Source organism: Cavia porcellus, unplaced genomic scaffold (assembly GCF_034190915.1).
Source record: "Cavia porcellus strain 051 isolate PalLab524CR breed Dunkin Hartley unplaced genomic scaffold, mCavPor4.1 scaffold_27, whole genome shotgun sequence".
Classification (NCBI taxonomy): domain Eukaryota; kingdom Metazoa; phylum Chordata; class Mammalia; order Rodentia; family Caviidae; genus Cavia; species Cavia porcellus.
Genome location: NW_026947510.1, coordinates 22217065 through 22240184, shown reverse-complemented (window position 1 = coordinate 22240184; position 23120 = coordinate 22217065). Strand labels below are relative to the sequence as shown.

General features: G+C 37.5%; 1 protein-coding gene across 20 annotated transcripts in view; it reads right to left on the bottom strand.

Moving 5' to 3' along the window:
- Myo3a (myosin IIIA) overlaps nucleotides 1–23120 on the bottom strand; it is a 180717-nt gene that overhangs the window by 74153 nt on the left and 83444 nt on the right. For 14 of the 20 annotated variants that reach the window (XR_010043797.1, XR_010043798.1, XM_063238033.1 and 11 more), the window contains 7 exons: nucleotides 17918–18017; nucleotides 15945–16061; nucleotides 14472–14576; nucleotides 14278–14361; nucleotides 9882–10084; nucleotides 1677–1775; nucleotides 1474–1588 (listed from right to left, as the gene is read on the bottom strand). Coding sequence is in view for 14 of the 20 variants with exons in the window: in XM_063238033.1 (XP_063094103.1) it covers nucleotides 1474–1588; nucleotides 1677–1775; nucleotides 9882–10084; nucleotides 14278–14361; nucleotides 14472–14576; nucleotides 15945–16061; nucleotides 17918–18017 (823 nt within the window). In the remaining 6 variants the exon portion in view is untranslated. The other 6 variants (XR_010043799.1, XR_010043801.1, XR_010043800.1 and 3 more) reach the window with 4 other exon arrangements.

The following is a 23120-nucleotide window of genomic DNA, read 5'->3' as shown; positions in this document are numbered from 1 at the left end:
CTGTCACCAGAGCTGCAAAAGCAGAATAGCACAGCAGGAGAGAATGGTCTCAGCAAAAGCAAGTTCTACACCAAGAACATGTACACCTAATCCTAATAAACAAATGAGCAGTGGAGCTGAAGGTTACCGACAAGCTCCTATGTTGGAAGGACACTGCTGTACTTTGGATTTTAAATATTGGTCAAAGGTCGATGTGTTAAAAGTGTGGTTCCCCAGACTGGCAGGCTGGGAAATGGTGGTGTATTTGGAAGGAGGGCCCTGTGAGTGATCTGTAGTTCCCTGGGGCGTGGGAACTCATCCCTTCCTGTCTCTCTTTGCTTCCGGGCTGTGATGTACCATACTCTGCCACCTTTATCCTGCATGATGTGCTGCCTTGCACAAGGCACAAAGCAAAGGGGCAAACCATTGGTGGATTGCAGGCATCAAAACTGCGACCCAAAAGAAATATGTTCTTTTTAGGTTCAGCATCTCCAGGATTTTATTATAGTGACAGAGTCGGCTAACAGAAGAGTGAGCAGAGCCCTAAAATCAAGCCACAAAATGATTAAATTCAACAACTTAGCATAATTTAATTTTGTAAAATTTCACTTCTACTGGCATCTTTCCATTTTATATCTTGCTAATTAAATTTTCTAGCTATTTTGAGAAGAATTAGGTATTCTGTTTTAGCTTAATTCCTTAAGAGAGTTCTGAAAACCTAAGTAATGTCAGTAAATTTCTTAAACAGACACATTTACTGTTTCAAGCTGCAGGAAGGTTAAGAAAATTAACTGAAAATTCAATGAACTACTTTCCTGTAAGGGCTTTTTAAAAAGCCTGATTCACATTCAGAGTGAGGTTTTTTATCATAGGATCAGAGTCAACACAGCAAACAGTAAACTACTAAGAGCAGAGCTTGAAAGCTTCTCTAACAGCTTTTGGAAGTTGCCATTAAGCAAAGTACTGTGGAATATTGGAATAAAAATTAAAGAAATACAAACTAATGTATGGGAGATTTTTATTACTCAGAAATAAATTTATTACCTTAAATGTATTAAATCAGAAATAAATTAAATCAGACAAATATAGGACTCAAATATTCTCCTTAAGAAAAAAGAATGAAAGAAATCAAGTAACTAAGTTAATAAAAATATAAAAAATGACAATCAATTATACAGATAGTGAAAAGTATAGTATGTGTAAACACATCCAACTGTTTTATTTTTTTAAAGATTAAAAATTCTTTCCAAATCAAGTTAAAAGAGAACAAGGAGAAACAAATATATATAGTCAGAAATATAGGATGAATTTAAACTACTGTAAGAACATTCATCAAGCACAATCTGCGACATCAAATTTGATGATGACTTCTTAGCAAAATTCAAACAATTCCCCCCAAATAGCCCATATGTTAATCACTCAATTAATACTGACCTGGCGCAAGCAATAACAAAACATAGTTCCTAAAAACGTTCAGATGTCTTTTGTGCTTACCTCCATTGTAAAGCCTATGATTTTGAAACATTGCTCAATTAGTTCATACTGAGATTTATAAAAACTATTATTCATCATATCCTGTACTGTTCTGAGATGGTCATTTTGTAGGTACCTGAAAAAGCACAAAGAGAAGTATAAAAACTGAAAAAGTAAGTGGGGATAGAAAGTATTACTCATGCCAGTACAATCTGGTCGGTTACCTGGGAGGTTTATTTTCAGGCAGTTTGTAAAGTGCTAGTTTCTTCTTTTCAGCTAAACCAGCATAAATGTAGTAAAAAATATGAAAATTTTTTTCTCCACTGAAAAATAAGATGTTATTAATGATTATTAGGAGTATCTATTAACTGTTAAAATTGCTTGGCAATACAGTTATTGGACAAAATCAACTGTGAGTGTCTATGTGGTCTCCTGAGCTCTACATTTTGGTGTTCTGGGGTTGATGTAATTATGCTTAAAAAAAATCACCATCATTAAGTTATAGACACCAGGATTGCCTTTGGTATTCTAGGGCTCTTATGGTTTCATATGAATTTTAGGAAAGTTTTCTCTAAACCTCAGAGCTATGTTAATGGTATTTTGACCAGGATTGCATTAAATCTATATAATGGTTTTGGGAGTAAGGCAATCCTGAGCAGCAAAGGCAAGGCAGGAGGCATCATAATCATAGACTTGAAATTATACTACAAAGCTGCTATAATAAAATCAGCATGGTACTGGCAAAACAAAACAAAACAAATCTGAGGATCAGTGGAACAGAATAGAAGATACAGACAAAACTACAAGCACACTCAGCCACCTTATGTTAGACAAAGGGGCCAAACATGTTCACTGGAAGAAAGATAGCCTTTCAAATAAGGGGTATTGGAAAAACTGGGTTTCTATATGCCAAAGACTTAAACTATATGCCAAAGACTTAAACCATGCACTAAAGTCAAAATGTATCAAAGATCTAAATATTAAGACAGAAACACTAAACCTACTGGAAGACAAAAGATAGAAATCTTGAGGGCATAGGGATAGGCTAAGAGTTCATGAACAAAAACTAAACTGCACAGGAATCAACAAATGGGGTCTCATCTTATTAAAAAGACTTTGCACACTGAAAAAAGTCACCGACAGAGTGAAAAGAAAACCTACAGATTGGGAAAAGAGCTTTGCCAAGTGTCCCTAGACTTTTATCTAGAATGTATGAAAAACTGAAAAAAATCAGGCATCCCCAAATTAAAAGACTCAGTCCAAAGATGGGCATCTGAGATGGATGCATAATTCTCAGATGAAGAAATACAAATAAAAAATAAATATATGAAAAAATGTTCAACATCATTGGTCATTTGAGAAATGCAAATTAAAACAACACTGAGATATCATCTCACTCCAGAAAGAATGAGTAAGAAATGAACCAATAGCAAGTGCTGGCGGGGCTGAGGAGAAAAAGAAACTCTTTTGCATTGTTGGTGGGAGTGGACACTGCTATAACCACTGTGAAAATCAGTATGGAGATTTCCTCAAAAAACTGGAATTAGAGATTCCATTTTACCCAGCTATTCCCCTTCTGGGTATTGAAAACATCATACCACAGTGATATATGTGCACCTATGTTTATAGCAGCACAATTTGTAGTGACTAAATCTTAGAAACAACCGCAATGCCCATCAAGTGAGGAGTGGATAAAAAAGATGTGGTCTTTTTATATAACGGAATACCACTCAGCAATAAAGAATGATAACTCGAAGCTAGGTAAATGGATGCAGCTAGAAACCATACTCATAAGTCACATAAACCAGGCTTGCCTGTGTAAACATCATAATGTCCTGCAAGTGTAAAAACTGAAAGAGTAAATAAGACCCAAAAGTTACAGTGAAAGGCAAAAACTGCTCCAAGGTAAGTTTTATTGTTTGGTCAATCTCACATGCGTGTATCTGGTAACTTGAGCAATTACTTTGAGGTTAACAATGGCAATATAACAACCATTGTTAAATTCCTATCATCTTGTTTTGAGATCCTATATTGCCCTTGTTTTTTGTTGCTGTCATTTTTTGTTGTTGCGTAGCCAGTTTGCTTTTGTTGTTTTTAAGTGTTTGCTACTTAATCTTTCTTTTTCTCTTTAAAACAAAACAACAAATTTAAAAAAAGAGAATGGACTTTACATTAAAAAAAAACAAAAAAATAAAGTTACAGACACCATGATAAATATTTGATATGATCGTTTAACACGTTTGTGCCTTTCAGATATTAACATAAGCACTGGGGATATAGCAAGAAAAAAACTGTAAAAAAAGAAATCCCCAACTTGTTGGTGTGGAGAGACAGAAAAAGAAACACATACACAGATAACATGCCAAATGGTCACAAGTGCTGCAGTATCTCATTTACATGTCAAAATTCTCCAAGGCAGGCACGGTTTTCCCATGTCACAAACACTGAGGCTGGGAGTATCAATCTCCCTCAAAGTCACAGATACTCCTGGATTCAAACTGAGACTATCTGATGCCAAAGTGTGTGCCTTTAATTTTCTTTTGACACTGTCTTTCTAAAATTCTGTTTTTTCACCTCCAGAAGAATCTCTTTTTATAGCTCTCAAATTCCATGACCCTGGGGCTCTAAGTATAAAGAGAAATTCCCCAGTGTTGGAATGATACAATGAAGGAAGATCACAGTAAGATGAGTGAGTCTTTGTCTCTGATACTGCAGTGTCTCTGTTTCCCTTCCTCATATCTTCCTTTGTGTCCGATGGGTTTCCAGGACAGATCACACATGCTAGTTCTTCACTGAAACAGAGAAGAGAAGGTGTTCATCACCATCCCTTCTGCTCTGTTTCACGTTCATTCTTAATGACCCTGGTGGCCATCTGGGAGACCTAGGTGTATCTCTCTGGTGGCATTCTCTTCCTCAGCTTCCCACAGCACCCTCCTCTTGTTTTCTGGGGGTCTAAATCCTCATGTGTCTATGCAGGCCATTATCACCAAACTGGTGTTGGAACTGGAAGCAGGGCATGGTGTTTTAGAGTCAAACTAATGATAATGTCTCAAACTCTATGGCTTTGGTGTCTTCATTTCTTATATTATTACTCCTTTCAATTAGTAGAAAACCTGCTCTCATCCCAAATTCTAGAGATGACCAAGGGGCTGAGTCCTGAGATCCTACGCTGACACTGTGGCTCCTGTCCTCTCTGGCCCCTTGGCAGTGGCCTCAGCTACACTTAGGATTCCTCTCCTTCTTCACCCCCAACATGGAAATTCCAGGGCAGCTTGTCAGCTCTGTTGTTCCCTTCTCTGACTTCTTTATCAGTGATACTGGGGATAATTAGCTATTTTCAGAAAATAATTATTGTTATTAAGTTAATATTTTTTCCAAGGGAGACTTTTGAAGCTTCTCCACATAAAGTTTATGAAACAGAAAAAAAGTATGCTTTATGAGTATACATAATTTTACATTATTTTTCTTAAAAGATTAGAAGGGATTTTAAAACTCTCTTAGCTCTTCTCCTCTTGCATATTACACAGATTAATCTTAATTGAGACAGAAATTTTACCTTTGTTTTCTTTAGAGGTTATTTTCGTGATGTACAAAAGTTTTTCTCAAAATCAGTGTATTTTTTTCTCAAAATCAGAATATTTAAACATATTAATATATGCTTGCTTTTCTAATGATGCAGTAAAAGATGTTTGGAGGAAAAATATTTAGAATTTTGGAATATCTGTTGTTTTATTATTTTGTAATTGTTAGTTTTGGTTCAATAGTCTTGAACTGTTGCAAGATCTTTCACATTTGCTCATTCAAGACTCTAACACACTATTAATATAGGTTTAAAATAGCATGATTAAAGTTTGATATTGGTACTGTACCAATAATTATTTTAGACACCCCATTTGGTCTTTCCTAAAAGTTTATAAAAACAATGTGTAAGAACTTGGTTCTTCATTGTTAGTACGTGTAAGAGAAAAGTAATGGTGCCATTGATTAATATATATTCTGGGTCAGACTTTCCCCTAGGAGAGTATATCACTAAGCCTGGAAAAGTGTTCAGATGCCCACAAAATCCAATCTTTCAAATGTCAGATCAAAGGGAACAAGAGCTTGCAGTAACACTCACAGAGGAAGAGAGAGCAAAGGAAAGAAGGAAGTAATTACAGAGTTGATGTCAATACAGCTTAATGAGCAGGCCTGAAAAATGAAGGGAGTAAGATTTTCCATAGCCACAGGAGGCCAGTTCCAAAAGAGAGGAGCTGTAGGACACAGGGTTGGGAATGAATTCACCTGAATCAGAGAGCAGCAGGATGTGTCAGTAGCTGGAAAATGTGAACTTAGGAGAGAGAAAGAAGTGCATCTTTGAGTGTTAATCATACAGACCTATCTGTTGAGGTCATAATGTAGGAAGACACTGCAAAGAGAGCACACCGAGGGAAAACAGAGAAATGTCTAAAACAAATCTTGGTAAATTCATGTTTTAGGAATGAACAGATGAACCTGAATCAGAGAAGAGAAATGCAGTGCAGTGGAAGAAGAATTAGGAGAATGTTCACGGAAACATTAAGGACACTTTCAAGAAGAGGTAGTCCATGGGCTAGATGCTGACAGCAGGCACACCCTTCCTTAAAGTAGGTCAGATTTGTATCCCCAAGTCCCCAAGAGGTCAACAGTGAGACTCCAATACTAACACTGTTCATGAGCGAGGCCAGGACAAAACCAAGTTTAGACTAGTGCTCGTCTTTTATCATCACAAAATAATGAAATCTCCCTAATATTACCATAGTATATAATTTAGTTTGTTTTATTCCAATAAAATCACACTGATTTGTGTCACATCTTTAACTCTTAAAAGATGCAATGTGCAATAACTGAAGTGACTCACAAATGTAAACACACAATATCAGTGGATTTCTCTTTAATTATTAGTTTACATTTAGCGAGATTGCTAATTTGACAAGACCTGGAGATACTATGGGAAATAAACTGACCGTCACAAAAAAAAAAAAAAAAACAAAAACAAAACAAAACAAAAACAAACCAATCAGAAGGTTAAAGCAATCTGAAAAGAAGCCACCTCCAAGATTACCCATTTCATGTCCTGCCCCAAATTGAAGCTGCTCTTAAGGAGACAGAGCAACACAGCATCTCACACAGTGTGACCAGTAGTTTACCACGTCAGGGTGTCCGGGGAAAAATTTAGGGTCTTAGCAATGTGCCCAGTGGTATTTCTTCAACTTTCCTCCATTTCTACTTAGGTATCCTTGGCTACTTTTTTGGAGACCCTCAGGAATATCATTAGGCTAGATGTACTACATTCATCTGAGTGGGACCCTGGGGTGGCTATGCACTTCTAAATCCCATAGCAAAGTCCTCAGAAGGGTGCAACTTTACACCCTTAGGCATGAAATCTCTGAATCCTTGACACTTGGCCAGCAAGAAGGCATGTAAAGTTAATAACAGGGTATTTATTAAACAATGCTTTTAGTCAGTCAGTCTCCTCAGTATCCTTCTTTGCCACCTACCTGATCACTCATAGCAGCCAAACTCATTCCCTACTTTCCTGATAGACTTGGGATCAAGGAATGATTAGTAAGCTTTGCACCAAGGCATACAGAGCCCTGAGCAGACCACAAAGATCCATACAGATCCAACAGACACTCGACAAACATTTGCCAAGAGGAGGAATGAATGAACAACTGAATGAAAGGTGGTTCAAACTCAAATTCACTCACTTCCTAGCTTTTTGATCTAAGGTAACTTATTAAAATTCTTTCAGGCTCTGTTTCACCATGGGTAAAAGCAACAATAACCCTGCTGTAATCCTGTCTGACTGTAAGTGTTAGAAGACCTAAAGGTGGGAAGGCGCTTAGCACAGTGTCTGGCATGCAGCACTGCCCCATGAATGTATTCCCTTGCCTCACCCCAGACAGCAGCTTGCTGCCACTGTGTGGACGACTTGTTGGGGCCCAGCAAAGGGCCGGTGAGGGAGAGGAAAACAATAGGTGCTTGCAAAACTACACTGAGGTAACAGGAAGGACTGGAGTAGAAACAGCTGTGAGTTATATTAATGAGAATTACCCAGCAAGGCCTTCAATACTCTCATTTCCTTCTTGAATTTAGGTAGCCTCAACATTCTTCTTTAAAATCATCTACATTTAGAAAAGAACTCAAGTCACAAGTCTGTAAGAGTGTCATCATGAGACAGTAAAACAATAGATATGATCAGAGACTGGGGTGTGATGACAAGGCAGAGGAGGAAGGACACAACCAGTTCACTCAAAAGAAAGTGTAAGTTCGTTTTCAATTCAAAGCCGTGTCTGCTCCAGCTCCTCCCTGCCCCACACACCCATTCTCCACTCTCCTCCGCATTGCTCCGGGACTCCCAAACGCTGGCCTCTGGGACTGCAGTGCTGCAGCTTCCTTGTCAGGCTTCCACTGGCTCCAGCCAAGAGGCAGCACAGGGAGGATCCCTGTGGGAGGGAGAGGAGAGCTTGGGAGTATCCCCACCCACACTGCCCCAAGCCACGGCTGGCTGCATCCTCTAGGGCAGCAGACCCATGGCAGCCCCTGCCCTCCAGCTGCGGGCCCTGGTGTGCTGTCTTCTCATACTACTTCCCACCCGGTTAGCCGTGGGAATCTCACCATTTGCTCATGATTCTCTGATGTGTGTTCTAAGTTTGCAAATAGGCTTTTCACTTCAAACCTTTGATCTAGATCTTTCTTTTTAGTAACTCCAATTGATACATTCCATTTACATTTATAATTAAAAATGCCTACAATTAAAATTAATGTTTGTTACATCTTTGCTATTTTTCTTTGCAAAGGTCACAAAAAGTCCTCTGGCATATAAAATGTAATTTATATTAAGTGAAAGGAAAATATAAAAATGAATATTTTGTTTTATTGTCAATTATTAGGTAGCTGTGCTCAAATAATATTTGAATTCTATTTTAACTTAATTGTAAATTTAGGAGTTGGAAAGCTTTTCTTCTGTAAACAGGGTAGTAAAGCTAAAATAACTTAGTAGTCTGTCTTGAGAGAAAAGCTTATTTAATTCATGCCTTAAATATACTCCTAATTGTGCAATTTTTCGGCTACATCTTGCAATTTTTCAATATTCATTAGGAGTTCATTTCTATGGCCTTGCTGTGTAACTTCAGAGAACATCTAACACACGGCACCTCCCTCCACACCATACACTATAAATGATGACCCTGCATGCTGTAAAGCATGGTGCTCCATCTAGACATCTGTAGGTCACTCTGAAGTAATTCTCTCCCAAAGGCCTGAAGGAGGGGTCACGTGATGACAAGTGCCAAAGAGAGGGCTTTGAGAACCAGGTTAATTCTACATGTCTGCATGAGGCCCAAGGTCTCTCTGGGTATGCTCACTATGTTCTGGGCACAGGGTACACATCAATGATAGTGGTGGGCATTTATTGAATATCTTCACTGTTCTGGGCCTGTCATGCTAGTGTCATTTCTAACCTTCACAACTATTTACATTGCTACTACTAGTGGCTTGAATTTAATAGAGTCTGCTGTTCATTGTATTAATACTATACTTCAGTTATCACCATATTGGTTGGTAAGCACTAATGCTTTTTCCATTTTAAGATAAAAAAATAGAGGTGCAGTGAGGTTAAGTAAATTGTTTCAAATCACACACCTCTTAAGTTGCAGAGTCAAGGCCCTATACAGGTCTTTAAGGTTTGAATATCTTAGCCAAAGGAAGCTAATGAATCCTGAAGCCATATTTCAAATCCTATCAGCCTAGTAATGATATCTTAAATACATTTATTTGAAGGGAGAATGGTAATTCTCCACACCAAGTGTTGTGCTCAAGAGCTGGAATTCAGGCAATCTGCATTCATGATTTTGTGTTTGTTTTGTGCTGGGGATTGAACCTAGGGCTTTGTGGATGCTACAGGAACTTTACCATTGACGTATACTCCTAGCCTCATATTCATTATTTACTGACAAATTAAACAACAATGAATTTGAATGCACTTGTATTAAATAATACACTTACAACAATTCACTTCCTGTGAATTTAACAAGAAATTTTACTGTTTATATACTGCATGATTTTAAAAAAACCCACTCAGTTATTTCTAATTAAATTTCACATCCATTTCATGTGGAGAAATACATTCTTTCCCTATTTCAGTGCTTGTTTTTATTTACTCTGTTAGTACCTATATTATAAGCTTTGGGGATTTTTGGGGGGGTCTGGCAGCATAATTTCACTACTAAATAAAACATGTGACAGTAAGATAGTGCTAAGGGGCCTCTTCGCTTCCCATACTAAGTGCCAAGCATGAATTAAGTTATTAACACAATTTTGTTAAATGAGAAAGACTCTTCCTATTCAAGACAGAAACGCTCTCTGCTGATGTTTCCCAGAAAACAAGAGAAACAGGAATATGAACTTACGCAGCTTGGTGGATAACTCGGGATTTCTCCAGAAGATATTCAGAGATTTGTGCACCAACTACAGTTCCAGAAGAAGTAAATTTCATTTCTAAGTATTTTCCAAATCGGCTGGAATTGTCATTTATAATAGTGCAGGCATTTCCAAAGGCTTCTACCAAATTGTTCACTAGTAAAATCTTCTCTTGCAGGGTTCTGTTACTAGCCTAGGAAGATGATGTCAAGATATAAAAAAGCTCAAAAATTGTTGTCACTTCTTCATAAGCAATTTAGATAGACACAGACAGACATAAGAATATCTTTTCCATAGATTACTAGATGTTACAATCCGGGCTGTGTCCTCCCACTGGTCTTAATCCTCTCACCTAATTTCTTAACAAAAGGGCAAAAAGATACTCTATATATTTTCTTTTCAAATACATTTCTGGACGAGCATGATTTTGACAACTTGCACACAATCTGTGCGTTCTGAGTTGTACCTCTCCTTTTGTTACTAGTCTCACTTCCCAACCTGGTCCCATCCAGACCTCCTCCAAAGCCAGAGCCCCTTCCCTCGCTTCCACAGCAGCTGCGAACCCTGAAAGTAAGAGTAAAGCTAATTCGTGAACTCTGAGGGGGAGGACAAGGACTCGGGACTCTAAGAGCAGTGCAGAAACGCAGAGGGGAGGAGTGGAACCCTAACTGAAGCCAGCAGCCTACCTGGCCGTCCCTCTATTTTCTCTTCATCTCTTAAGTTTTGACTCTCAAATAAGTGCTAAGTTTTATTTTTCCTCTTTACTTTATCTAAAACTTCGCCAAGGAGAAATTTATTTGGACTAACAGCAATCCACTTTTAGAAACATATGTCCACCTTATTACACCTTTTGAAGTTTTTAGGGGGTATTAGTCATTTACATCTTGGCAGAATTAGCACAAGGATATTATGGTCAGTATTATAACTTAACACCTCACTGAAGTCAGCTATGTTAAAGATACAGACATTTTACAAGATGAGGAAGCGATGCAGTACCTATTTCTGGGAAATAGGCTACATCAGAACTCCAGGGCCTGAGGGAACAGGCACAGTGAAGTAAGTTTTAAGGCTGGGTGAGGACTTTGGGAGTCTTCTAAAAGAGGCAAGAAGGGGTAAAAAAGGACAGCAGTGAATATTAGTGAAAATTTGCCTGTTTAAAAACGCATTGTGCTGCAGTGGACTTCTACTCTGCCATTAAAAAAAAGATAAACTTAAGGCATCTGTCAGTAAATGGATGCCTCTTGAGACATAATGTTAAGCGAAATAAAGTAGACGTGGAAGTTTAAATATTGAACAATTTCTCTTACATGAGAAACCTCAAATACAAATTCAGAGCAAAATAAAATATTAATAAAAATAAATCTTTTTCAAAAGAGAAGGATGGGAAGGAGAATGATAAATGGAAAGGGAAGGGAAGGAATGGAGAAAATTTTAAAAAAGACAATCAAATTCAAGATGGAAATAGTGCTTTTTAGGTGAGAAAGGGATTAAGAGTTGGGGGGAGAATGAAGGATGGGAGGAGAGGAAGGGGACAAAAAAAATCATGTTATATACATACACAGACTCCCTACCATAAACTTAGTCACTGTGTGCTATAAACATGTATCTATAAAGATATATTAATAAAATGTACTAGTAAAATAAAATAAAATTTTTATTAAAAAACGTTTTGTACTGCTCTTGCAGCCATGCAAAAGGTGGTATAACATCATCATCATCCTGCATTAAATAGCAGGGATTGGAGGAACACATATTCCAAAGTTAAGTTCTACCAACATCCTAGTTTTGCATAGGGTAAATCCTTCATCATGGAGATACGTAAAAAACAAGATAAGGGCTGGGCTATAGCTCAGCAGCACAAGTACCTTCTTCACAAGCACAAGGTTGTGCGTTTGATCAGCAGTACTGGGAAAAACAGACAAACCCAAAACTACAACAAGATAAGATTTGATAAGGGAAGGGTTCTCTGTATGTGTATACACAATTAAATTACATTTTTAGATCTAGGACAAAATTAAGAGATTAGATTCACAAGTTTGCTGACATCTGCAACACAACATATACACAAATCTAATTTATTATTGATGAGAACCTCTATCGGCACACAAATCAAGGCAGCACAGCAAAGCCTCTGCCTATGGCCCTTGAGGAAATCAATTCAGGAGTTCAGCCACTGTGCACCAGAGTGGCACATTGTACCTCACTGACTGACTGTGTTTCATCTTGTTTCATGTCCCTAAGACCTTTTGGAATATGTTTCCTAGACATAAGGAAAGAGGGGCTGATGGGCAAAAGTATGGGGAGGGACTGAGAGGAGAGCCGTGAGGTCGCCCCAGCTCTTTCTGTCACAAGGACCACAGGCTGAGCAGAGCATATTTCTACTCCATACCAGCGTACCTCATAAAACTACTAAACTAGTCAACTACTTTTTAACAGGAACATGAAATTCTTTCTACTTATCATTCTGCAAACAAATTAGGTTCAACTGAAGAGGTGATTTGTACTATATAGCTTGAAGTTTATTGTGGCAGAGGGGTGCTGAGCATATGCAATTTTTCCTGCATTGTTTGTTTAAATGACGACCATTTCTCATCAGCTGACCATAGGCCTTTGTTCAAAATAAATAAATGGTACAGGCTACTTATTTTATTCCATTAATCCATTTGTTCTCCTTCCTTTAATAACATACTTCTTGACTACTGCTTACTTTAGTAAGTCTAGAAATCAGGTAGAGTGATTATTTTCTAAATTTGTTGTTCTCAAAATTGTTTGACTATTCTATTTCTTTGCCTTTCCATATCTTTTTTTGATTCAATGTGTTGATTTCCACCAAAAAAAAAAAATCTTCCTGGGATTATGACTGTAATTACACTGAACTGTGGAAAGCCCTGTAATTCACTGCCACCTTGTATCTGCAGGCCGCACCACCTTAACATCTTCGGGCTGCACCACCTTAAATTCCTCCAGGAGTTAAGTTTGGTAGTTAAGCAGCACCTTGCCTACCTAGCTTGTTTGGCCTATTCAGGAATTATGTTAATCAGCCCGCCTTATGAGCCTGTGTCTAGGAAATTTGAATTGACCTATAACCGTTGGTCTTGCCACTGCAACTAAGTTACCTGCTGACATCTCAGAATCCAACTCCCTCCTCCCCAATACTATACATATTTGATTCTCCTTCCTTGAATAAATGAGACTCAAAGGGAAGGACTTCGTGTTGTGTTGTCTCCACCCTTTGTGTCTCTTGTCCCCTCTTCATCCCCACTCCCCCTCTAGGATCTCCATGGACTTACCTGCAGGCCCGGACACTGAACTTATAGATCAATTTGTGAAGGAATAAACCTCAAAAACATTTAATGATTTAACCCATACACATTTTATGTATCTATAATTATTTAGATTTTTTAGATTTATTTTATTATTTTTTCTCTTTTTAAGCATACATATCCTATACATATAAGATTTAGGTCTACATATTTCATATTTTTGGTGCTATTATAAATGTTATCTTTAAGCTTCAATTTGTAATTGATCATTGCTAATCTATATATGATATATAGGCAATTGATTTTTTTGTATAGTAAGTCTATTTTAGTTTTCTATCAACATGAGGCAAGAAAATGCAGAAAGCATTCAACAAATGTATTGGGGTGGGGCTGGGGATTTAGCTCAGCGGCATAAGCACCTGCCTTGCAAGCCGGCAGTCGTGAGTTTGGTCCCTGGTACCAATAAAAAGGAAAAAGACAAAAAAAAAAAAATGTATTGGGACTAACAAGGTAGAAAATTATCTGTATATAAGCTTGCCCAAGGTTATGCCCCCCACCAAAGTCTCAGCGTTCAGAGGTGTAGCCTTTGGTAAGGCACTGGGTCATGGGGGAACTATATTCATCAGTATATTTGCCCACTGATAAGTTCATAGTTCACAAGGTCGTTAGTAGGTGGACCTGGTCACTAGATTCAGGATCTGGAAGAGTGTCTACTTGTTTGCAACTCCTCCTTTCTCTCTCTGCTTCCTGACTGCCAAGGAGTGAGCCACCCTCCTCCACCCTTCCCTTCGAAGATGCTGCTTCCCCTGGGAGCCAGCCAGCCATGGACTGTACCCACTGAAACTGAGCCAAAAGCATTCTTGTCTTTAAATTACCGGTATTGAGTATTTTGTTCCAGCAATGGCAAAGTGACTAATGTACCTACTAAGAATGAAAAAACTGCAACATTTTCAAAGCACAATATAGGCTTTAATATATTTTTACCTGGCAAGATAATTATCTGTTATAACTCCCATGCATTATTTAATTTGGGAATTAGTGAACAAGACAGAAAATCATATGTTATGTAAAGTTTTACGATATAACAAACATTTTTTTTTAGGACAGAGAAAAAAAATTCTACCTTTCCAAGCACTGTTAGCTGCTGAACTAAAAGATGAGCACTTTCAGTCTTTCCAGCGCCACTTTCTCCAGAAATAACGATGCACTGCACAGGGAGAAAAGGGAGCTATGAGAGGACTTCAATCTCACAAAATTTACCTGCCACACACGAAACTAAGAGGGTGATTTCTGAGAGTGTGACAGGACTCGCCTTACCTGATCCGAATTATATGTGACCATAGACTGATACCCTAAATCAGCCATTGCGAAAATGTGAGGAGGGTTGGCAGTTCTCTTTGCTCCAATATATAGTCTGGAATGCTAAAGGATGAAAAGAATATGTATGTATGTTTGTTAAAATTTTGTTTCTCTTTTTATTTAAACCATTATTTACAGATGTAGTTTTAATTTTAAAAACAAATTATAAATAAAAATACTATTTCATAGCAACAGAAATGATTACATGCACCATACATGCATACATATGTACATGCAAAAATTATAATTATGTAAAAGAAAATCCTGACATAAAATAGTCCAGCAAGCCAGGCATGGTGGGGCATGCCTATAATCCCAGCGTTCAAGAGGCTCAGACAGGGGAATCGCTGTGAGTTCAGGGCCAGCCTGGGCAACACAGTGAGTTCCAAGGCAGCCTGGACTACAAAGTGAGACCTTGTTTCAAAACAAAACAAAACAAAGCAAAACAAAACAACAACAGTCAATGAAAATGGTATAAGGTAAAAGAATATAACATTCTTGGAAGTTGTTTACAAGATTTTGCATGTTACTTCCAAAGCAGAAATTAATTCTATTACTTGATCAAATAAAAACATTTTACAAATATAGCAATCAAGTATCATGCTGTGGACTACTCTTTGGATATAATGTCTAATGTGCAACCACTACTTTTTTCCTCTTACTTCATTTAATCTACATTGTCTCACTTGGGCAGTACAAGATCAGATAGTATACTATCTAGTATACTAAAGCCCAAATGTACAAAAAAGCCCAATTTCTTTAATCTATGTCAAAGCACATAAATTTATCATTATTCTCTAAATTTTAGGGTAGTATGGGGAAATAAATACATATTTTTCACAATTATAAGGTACAATATTAATTAATTTTCTAGAGTACATGAATAGCTAGAAAAGAATAGGTCCACTTAAAAATGAAAAACAGTCTAGTTTAATTCTATATTTAAACTACTATGATTGAATAATTGGTAATTATATATTCATATTCATAAAACATACACTGTAGTGGTAATAAAGCCAATCAATGTTACAATGAATTTTTAAATTCACAGATTTTACAACTACTAAGTACATATTTTATATATATATTATATATGTATATATTGTAGTTCTATTTTTGAGTCTCAGATACTTGGTTCACAGGTAGATGTTAAGTACTTAATTGTACAGCATCTTAATGATATGCTATGTAGTGTAAAGTTGCTCTTAGTAACTGGATATATAATTAACATTCTGACACACACATTGGAAAAAGGAAGAACAGAAACTGCATCTGGATGGACTTAATCTATATTTTCTATTTATATTTAAACAGTACATAAATGCTTTTTGGAATATGCTGGATAAAATTTTTCTTGACACCCATTTATACCAATCATCTGAAAATGTAATTATTTGTACAAAGTCAGAGAATACGAGCCACATCACATACCTTTGTGGAATACAGCCCCAGACTCTGAAAAGGGTTTAGAGCAATGAGTATGTCTCCCACATAGATATAGATTTGATCTTTGGAATAACACTTCTCAAGCTGCTCCAATACTGTATTCTGTAGTACAATAAAAATTTCCCTTTCTTAAATAACATTATGGGGAACTATAGTTTAATAACATCTAAAATCTAGACCATAGGTTAAAAACAAGCATATTAACAGTAAAAATGTAATATCAGATCTGCAAGTACCCATTCTACTAACCAGTATTTTGCTCTGGTTTTTAGAACCAAATAGGAATATCAGTATTAGCTTCATTTTCCAAAGGAAGTATGTTTGATATTGTATGTTATTACATGTACTACATTATACTGAATTTAAGGAAATAAGTAAGTTAAGTAGATGAAATAAAGAAAAAGAATTCTAAAAGGGTAAGAAAGATACAGTGAAAATGACTATTCAAATCAAGGTCATTTAATGGTTTTGTGGAATGTCCGAGTCCTCTCCTTAGAGGGAAAAACTCAGAGGAGTAACTTTCATAGCTGATAAATGATAATCACATGAGTCAACTTAAAATACTGTCAGAAATTATCATTTATGGAACAGACATGACAGGAGTGAGACATAGTAAAAAAGAAACAAAAATATAAAACACAGACAATACAGATAAATTAACTCAGTATTTAACATATGAAAATAATTGGTAACAACATGGTTAGCGAAATCTTTGTAATTCTTAAACCTAAGAATTCACATCATCATGAACTTCAATATATAAGGATTAAGAAAGGTGCCAGAAGCACTATTTGCTAAGACTGCTGATGTTCCTGAGAGATTATGTTGAGAAAGTACACACAAAGTGAGTTGTTTGTTTATCCTACATTACTGAAATCATTACATGTTAGCTTTTCATTACTGGACCAAATATCTGAGAAGTAACGAAGAGAACTGGTTTCTCCTGGCTCACAGGTTTAGAGGTTTCGGTTCTTATTTGGGGACCCCACTGCCCTAGGGACTATGGGGAAGCAGTACCTGGTGGTAGGAGCATGAGGACAAGGCCTAGAGTGCTGCTTTTGCGGTGGCAGGCATGAGAGGCCACCCCCCCCCCCATGGCCATGCCCCCAAGGACCTTTGTCCACTCACTGGCCCTGCCTCATCTTCCCTAGCACTGAAATCTGGTGAGGAGCACTTAGCCCTTGCGGCTGTGGTCACCTCCAAACCTACAGCAGATTACTTCTGGTCTGCACATGTCTCTTGGTTTGTTGTATTTGTCAGCAAAATGTAGGCATGTTAATAAAATCTTAGAGGAATAAAACCTTAATTAGGTAGACGCCCTAGCCTTTACTAGGGAGTCTGGGGGGCGGGGGGAGAAGCTCAGTTATTTCTTGAATGATCTGATTATGTGGAATAAAGTGAGGAAGAAGGAAAAGGACATATGGAATTTCACCTTCACAAAGAAGATTCCTAAAACATTTCTAAAATGATTGCAATAAAGAGTTTCAAGCAGAATTCAGTGCTCTAAAAATGTGAGGATGTCATCTGCAGTTAGTTCCCTCTGGGCTGTGCCTAGGAACAGAAAGGTTCTCAGGATATTACAGCAGATTTGGGGTTCTGCCACTGAAAGGAGGAGGAAAGGGGGAGGATGCCTGTGGTGGGTCAGGAGGCAGACTGTCTTTTAAATGCTGTAAGTCGCATGTTTGAGACTTTCAGAAAAAACTGAAGAGAAAAAAAGATCTGTAACTCAACAACCTGTGCTTAGCAGATTTCACACCTTTGTCATTTGTGTGTTAAAAAATGGCACTAAGCTAGAAAGATCTGGAAATTTGAGTTTTGCTATTAAAACTGAAGACAGAAGAACTAGTCAGAAAGTTGAAGGAAAAAATGAGACAGCTGTTATTTAAAACATCCCTTATCCATATCATTTCTATAAATTTGGAAACTCTACAATGTTGAAGTTTAAACTCAATTCTTACCTCATCCAAAATGTCTAGGGTTGCTAAATCATCTACATCCTTTTGAATGGAAATTAAAGATCTGTTTAAATTACTTTTCTTGGTATGAATACGTTCATGCCTGTGGGGAAAAACCATTTCTCAGTTAAGAGCTTCATACTGACCACAGCAGAAGTAAATTTTATAAGTGAGATGGACTGAAAAACTGTGCAATGCTGTTTTCTAAATTCAATCACAAGCTACCAGAAAATATCCCAATATATTTTATCTTTACTGTTTGTTTTTTTATTTTCTTTGGAAAACACAACATATTAAACTTACTTCATGAACAGTCAAAAAGATCCATAATTTCTATCAAGAAATATCCTAAATTTGTTAAAAATTCAAAGCTTCCTGTAAATTTCTATGTATGATTTAAAGTGTTACAAAATGGTGAGTCTGAAGGATTTGAATTTATTAGATTTCTAGTGTTGTCTCAGGTAGTGTTAGGCCATTGATGGCAAAGTATGATATTTTAAAAGTTATCATATAGCAAAATTTAACAGACAAAATAAATCAAATATTAAATTTTCAAAATGTTAAATGTATGTAAAAGTGGATTTCAGGTACTAGAACCTTTATCCCCAAAGCAGAACATGTCAACGAATTTCAGAAATAACATTAAGATGTTTATATAATGTGAAGGCTCGAGAAGTTGGTGAGATAAACACAATGGTTTGTTTAAACTTTTAAACTTGCTTAGAAAATTAAATCAGTTACGGCTAGGGCTAGAAGCTCAATGGTGGCGTGCTTGTTTAGTATGTTGTGCAAGGCCCAGGGTTCAATCCCTGCATATAAAAAGACAAAAGAAAGACAATTCAGTCTATTACCATAATAAATGGCCCCTTTCCTACTAAGGCCAGCTGCCTGGGTAGCTTCCATGACTTCTCACATGGATGTTAATTCTGTCTGGTCCTTCTCTTGTTCCTGCATTATTTTTCACTCTAGTTGTTACATGACACACATCACAAACACGAACTGCTTTCCGATTTCTTCCATTTACTGTTCCATTTCTCTGTTTTATAGGAGGAAAAATTCTTCAAAACCATCATTTATACTTAAGTTTCTTTGGGCTTCTGTCTTCACATTTCATGGAAAGATCTTATATTCAAGACACCAATGATCTTCACGTTGCTAAAGCTTTAGATCAATTCTAAGTCCTCCTTTTGCTTAACTCCCCAGCAGCATTCAGGTAGTACCTTGTTAAACACATTTATCTTGATTCCTTACACACTTCTCTTGATTCTCTTCTTGCTTCATGGGCATCTCCATCTTAGTATATACTTTTTTTCTGATTCTTTCTCATCTGTCACGTTTAGGGGTTGCTCAAACTTTACTTCTTTGAACTATTACCTTTTCTACATTCAGTTCTTGTTTCCAAAGCTTCGAGCAGCACTGACTGACAACTCTAGATGCAGGCATCTAACTGCTTATTCCACCCTTCACTTAAAGATTAACAGGCCGACTTAGCACATGCCACACCACACTGATGAACTCCTGGGCCCTACACCTGCCATCCACCATGATCCCTACCTCAGCAATGGGGATCCACGAACTAAATTCTTCTGACCATTCAGTACAAATGTCTTAGCGGCATCCCTGGCTCTTTTTTCCTCACACCCTTCATGCAATGTAGATACGGATCCCATCAGCTCAGTCATCGTGTCATATCCAGAACTAGACATTTCTTAGCACTATTACCTCCAACATATTTCATTCTGTCACTTCAGCCTCTTATGGGGCCCCCTGCTTCCCACAGCCCCTTATCTCTGGAGCCAGAGGAACCCTTTGAAAGCAAGTCCCCTCTCGTCACTCCTCTGCTCACAATTCCTGTCTTCCCACTATTACTCAAAGCAGCACCCAAAGCCTCAGCATTGCCTACATGGAGGGCTCTCTATGGTTTGTGCTCCTGCTTTTGCTACTATCTCCCCCATTATTTCTCTAACATTGTCTCTTCCAAATATCCCTCATATTCCATTCTTCCCATCCACGTTGGTTTCCTGGTTTTAACTTATGTTTTAGCACACTTCTAATCGCAGGCTTGGACCTGCTATTCCCTCTGACTAGAATGTACCCCTCCACTCCGGCCATCTGTAAAGTCCCCTCAAACCTCCTCCAGGAGTCTTTTAATATACTGATCACAATCATTTTCTAGGGCAACCCATGTCAATTAATTAGCAACTTTTATTCAGAACTTCCCACTCTGCTCTTTTCCTGTTGTATTTTTATTTATTCTGTCTCCCTCTCTTCTTCCTTCTCTCAGACATTGTTGCCTCTCGTCCTCTCGTTAGATTCTAAACTGTGTTAGAGGCACCAGTATCATCCACTGCTGTGTCCTCAGCACTCACAATGCCTGGCTTGGCCTGTAGTAGGTACTAGATAAACATGTGTTGAGTGTTGAGACAAACAAAACTCTCTGTTCTGTCCCTCAGAGCCTTCTATAGCATTGTGTCTAATCTGCATTTCTAGTGTATTTGCCATCGGACATTTTTATACTTTAATTGAACCTGTCCGTGTTCCTTCTGTATATTTACTTGCCCCTTTGCCTTTATTTCCTCTTCAGTTCCATCCACTTGATGAAACTTTTCATAGTCTACCTCAAATACTACCCTGTTTAAACCTCTCAGCATTACGCATCCATTAGCATAATTATCTTGGTCAGGTAATTTCATTTGTTTGTTTACTAGTTTTCTCTTTATGAGACACTGACTTCACGTCTTTCACAACCACTAACCCAAAATGGATCACATACCTAAATGTAAAACTATAAAACTCATACAAGATGACAAAGGAGTAAACATGTCCTTGTGTTTGGCAATGAGTTTTTAGGTGCAACACCAACATCATTATCCATTCATGAAAGAAAACACTGATAAGCTAGACTTCACTAAGGTAATTTAGCCTTTTACTTGTGAAAGATACAGTTAAAATAAAAAGTAAAGGCAAAGATGGCAAAAAATTTGCCAGTCACATACCCAATGAAAGACTTTAGTATAATGCTAGAAAGTGTCTTACTCCTATTTTTATTAATTATATTCCTCCACAGTAATTTATAATGTATAATTATATATACTATGTATAATTATGTGCTGATTTATGCAGAAAATGAGCAATATTTGAATCCTTTACTAGAATGCAGAATTGGCATTACTAGAATTGGCCAATTACTAGAATTGGCAGAATGTGTCTTTTGAGGAACTTTCCTTTCCATCTACGCTACCACATTTGTGGGCATTAAATTCTTCACAGTATTCTTCTAGTGTCCTTTATTATCAAGGGCATCTGTGGTGATGACTCTTCTTTCATTTCTGACACCAGTAATTTTGTCCTGTCTCTGTTTCTTAGTCTGTCTAGAGTCAGGCTAATTTTATTGATCATTTCTAATTGCTAGCTTTTGATTTTATTTTCTCCTTTTATTTCTTGTTTTCAACTTCGATGATTTTCACAGTAATTTTCATTATTTTTTCTGCATATGTTGTATTTGCTTTTATTTTTCGAGTTTCCTAAGTGGGAATTTAGATTACTGCTTTTAAATCTTTTAATATTTACATTCAATTCTATAAATGCCTGGCCCTGAGTCTGACTCTGATATTTATTTTATCAAATTGTGTTATGATGGGCTTTTGTTGGTGTTATTGTTTACACACCAGATAAAAATAAAATCAATAAGTTGGCCATTACTAATGTGGTGGGCATGGGGATGAGAGAAGCATTCTAGTCCCATTATTAGATATTAGCCTTTTTATGAGCCATGTCTCTACACTGTGAACTTGAATGTATCCTAAGTCCTTTCCTCCTTAATTCCCATGCCACCCCTTCAGGGGACAGGATGGCTGAAGGAAGGTAGAGTTGGGCTATTTTCCTTTCTCCAGGTTCTTTAAACTCTGAAAAAAGCCCCAAAGTCTAAGCTTTGGTTAAGTAGGTTTTCTTGAGAACAGGTCTTATTAAGAAGAAAATGGTTCCTTTTCTCCTACACCATGATGTCAAAATGAGGGGATTTTCTCTGATACTCACTGTGAGAACCTTATTGATCTTCCAGAAGTAAAACTTACAGAAGTGTGAGAGGCTGCCTATGAATGGGGCCTTCAGTTGATTTTGATTCTCAGACTTACCCACACCGAGAATCCAGCAATTCATCAATTATAGTTCAGGCTTTCCGATCCCAGTAATGGAATTGAAGAGGCTTCTGCTCGTGGATTTCTGCTCCAGTAAGTCATTATTCTTTGTATCTGCCTGCCTATCACATCAAATCTGCAAGCAGCAGTTTTCCCTGCAACCTTCTTTTTCTGATGGCTCTCAGAACTGTTGATCTCTCTGTTGAGCTGTTAACTGGTGGCTGGGATGGTTTCTTACATGCTGAATTCAAAACTGGATGAATAGAATTCCCAAAGTACCTGTATTTATGAAAATGTGGGAAGCAGTAAGAAAAATAAAGCTTCCCTACAGTAAGCTTGGATACCTGAGGACTGAGAATGCAAGGGGAAGTAGTGGTTCCCAGAAACCTACAGAGAGGTGCAGCTGTAGGTCAGCACTGAGGTACTATAGCTGGCTTTCCAGAGCATGGGGTGGGGTAAAGAAGTGTGTGTGTGTGTGGGGGGGGTGGATCTACGTATTGGTTTCCTATTGCTGCTATGATAGATTTATCTCAGATTGAGTGACAATGTAAAACTTTACTTTCTTCTAGTTTTGGAGGCCAGGAATCTACAATCAGTTTCACTAGGCTAAAGTCAAGGCATCACTGTCAAGACTGGTTTCTTCTAGAGTTGCTGGGAGAGAATATTTCCTCATTGTTTTCCCGTCCTGGAGGCTGCAGAATTCTGGGGTCATAGTCATGTCACTCTAATCACTGCTTCTGTTTTCACACACTTCTTTTTCCCACTGATTGTCTTGCAAGGACTCTTGTAAGTACATGTGGAGCCTACTGGTTAATCCAGGATAATTTTCCCATGTTAAGATCCCTGACTTCATCACACATGCACAGTTTCTTTTGTCAAGCATAATGACCTGCACGGGTTTGAGAGATGAGACCTAGGTATCTTTGAGGGTCATTATTAACTTTGGCAAATCTGGAAAGCCAATGTAAAATAGCATACAGGAGCATACAGGAGTGTGAGGAAGCCTGGACCATAAAGTAAAAGTAGATAAAAAATTTGTCTTGCACTGATTAGATATGTTAGTGAAAAGG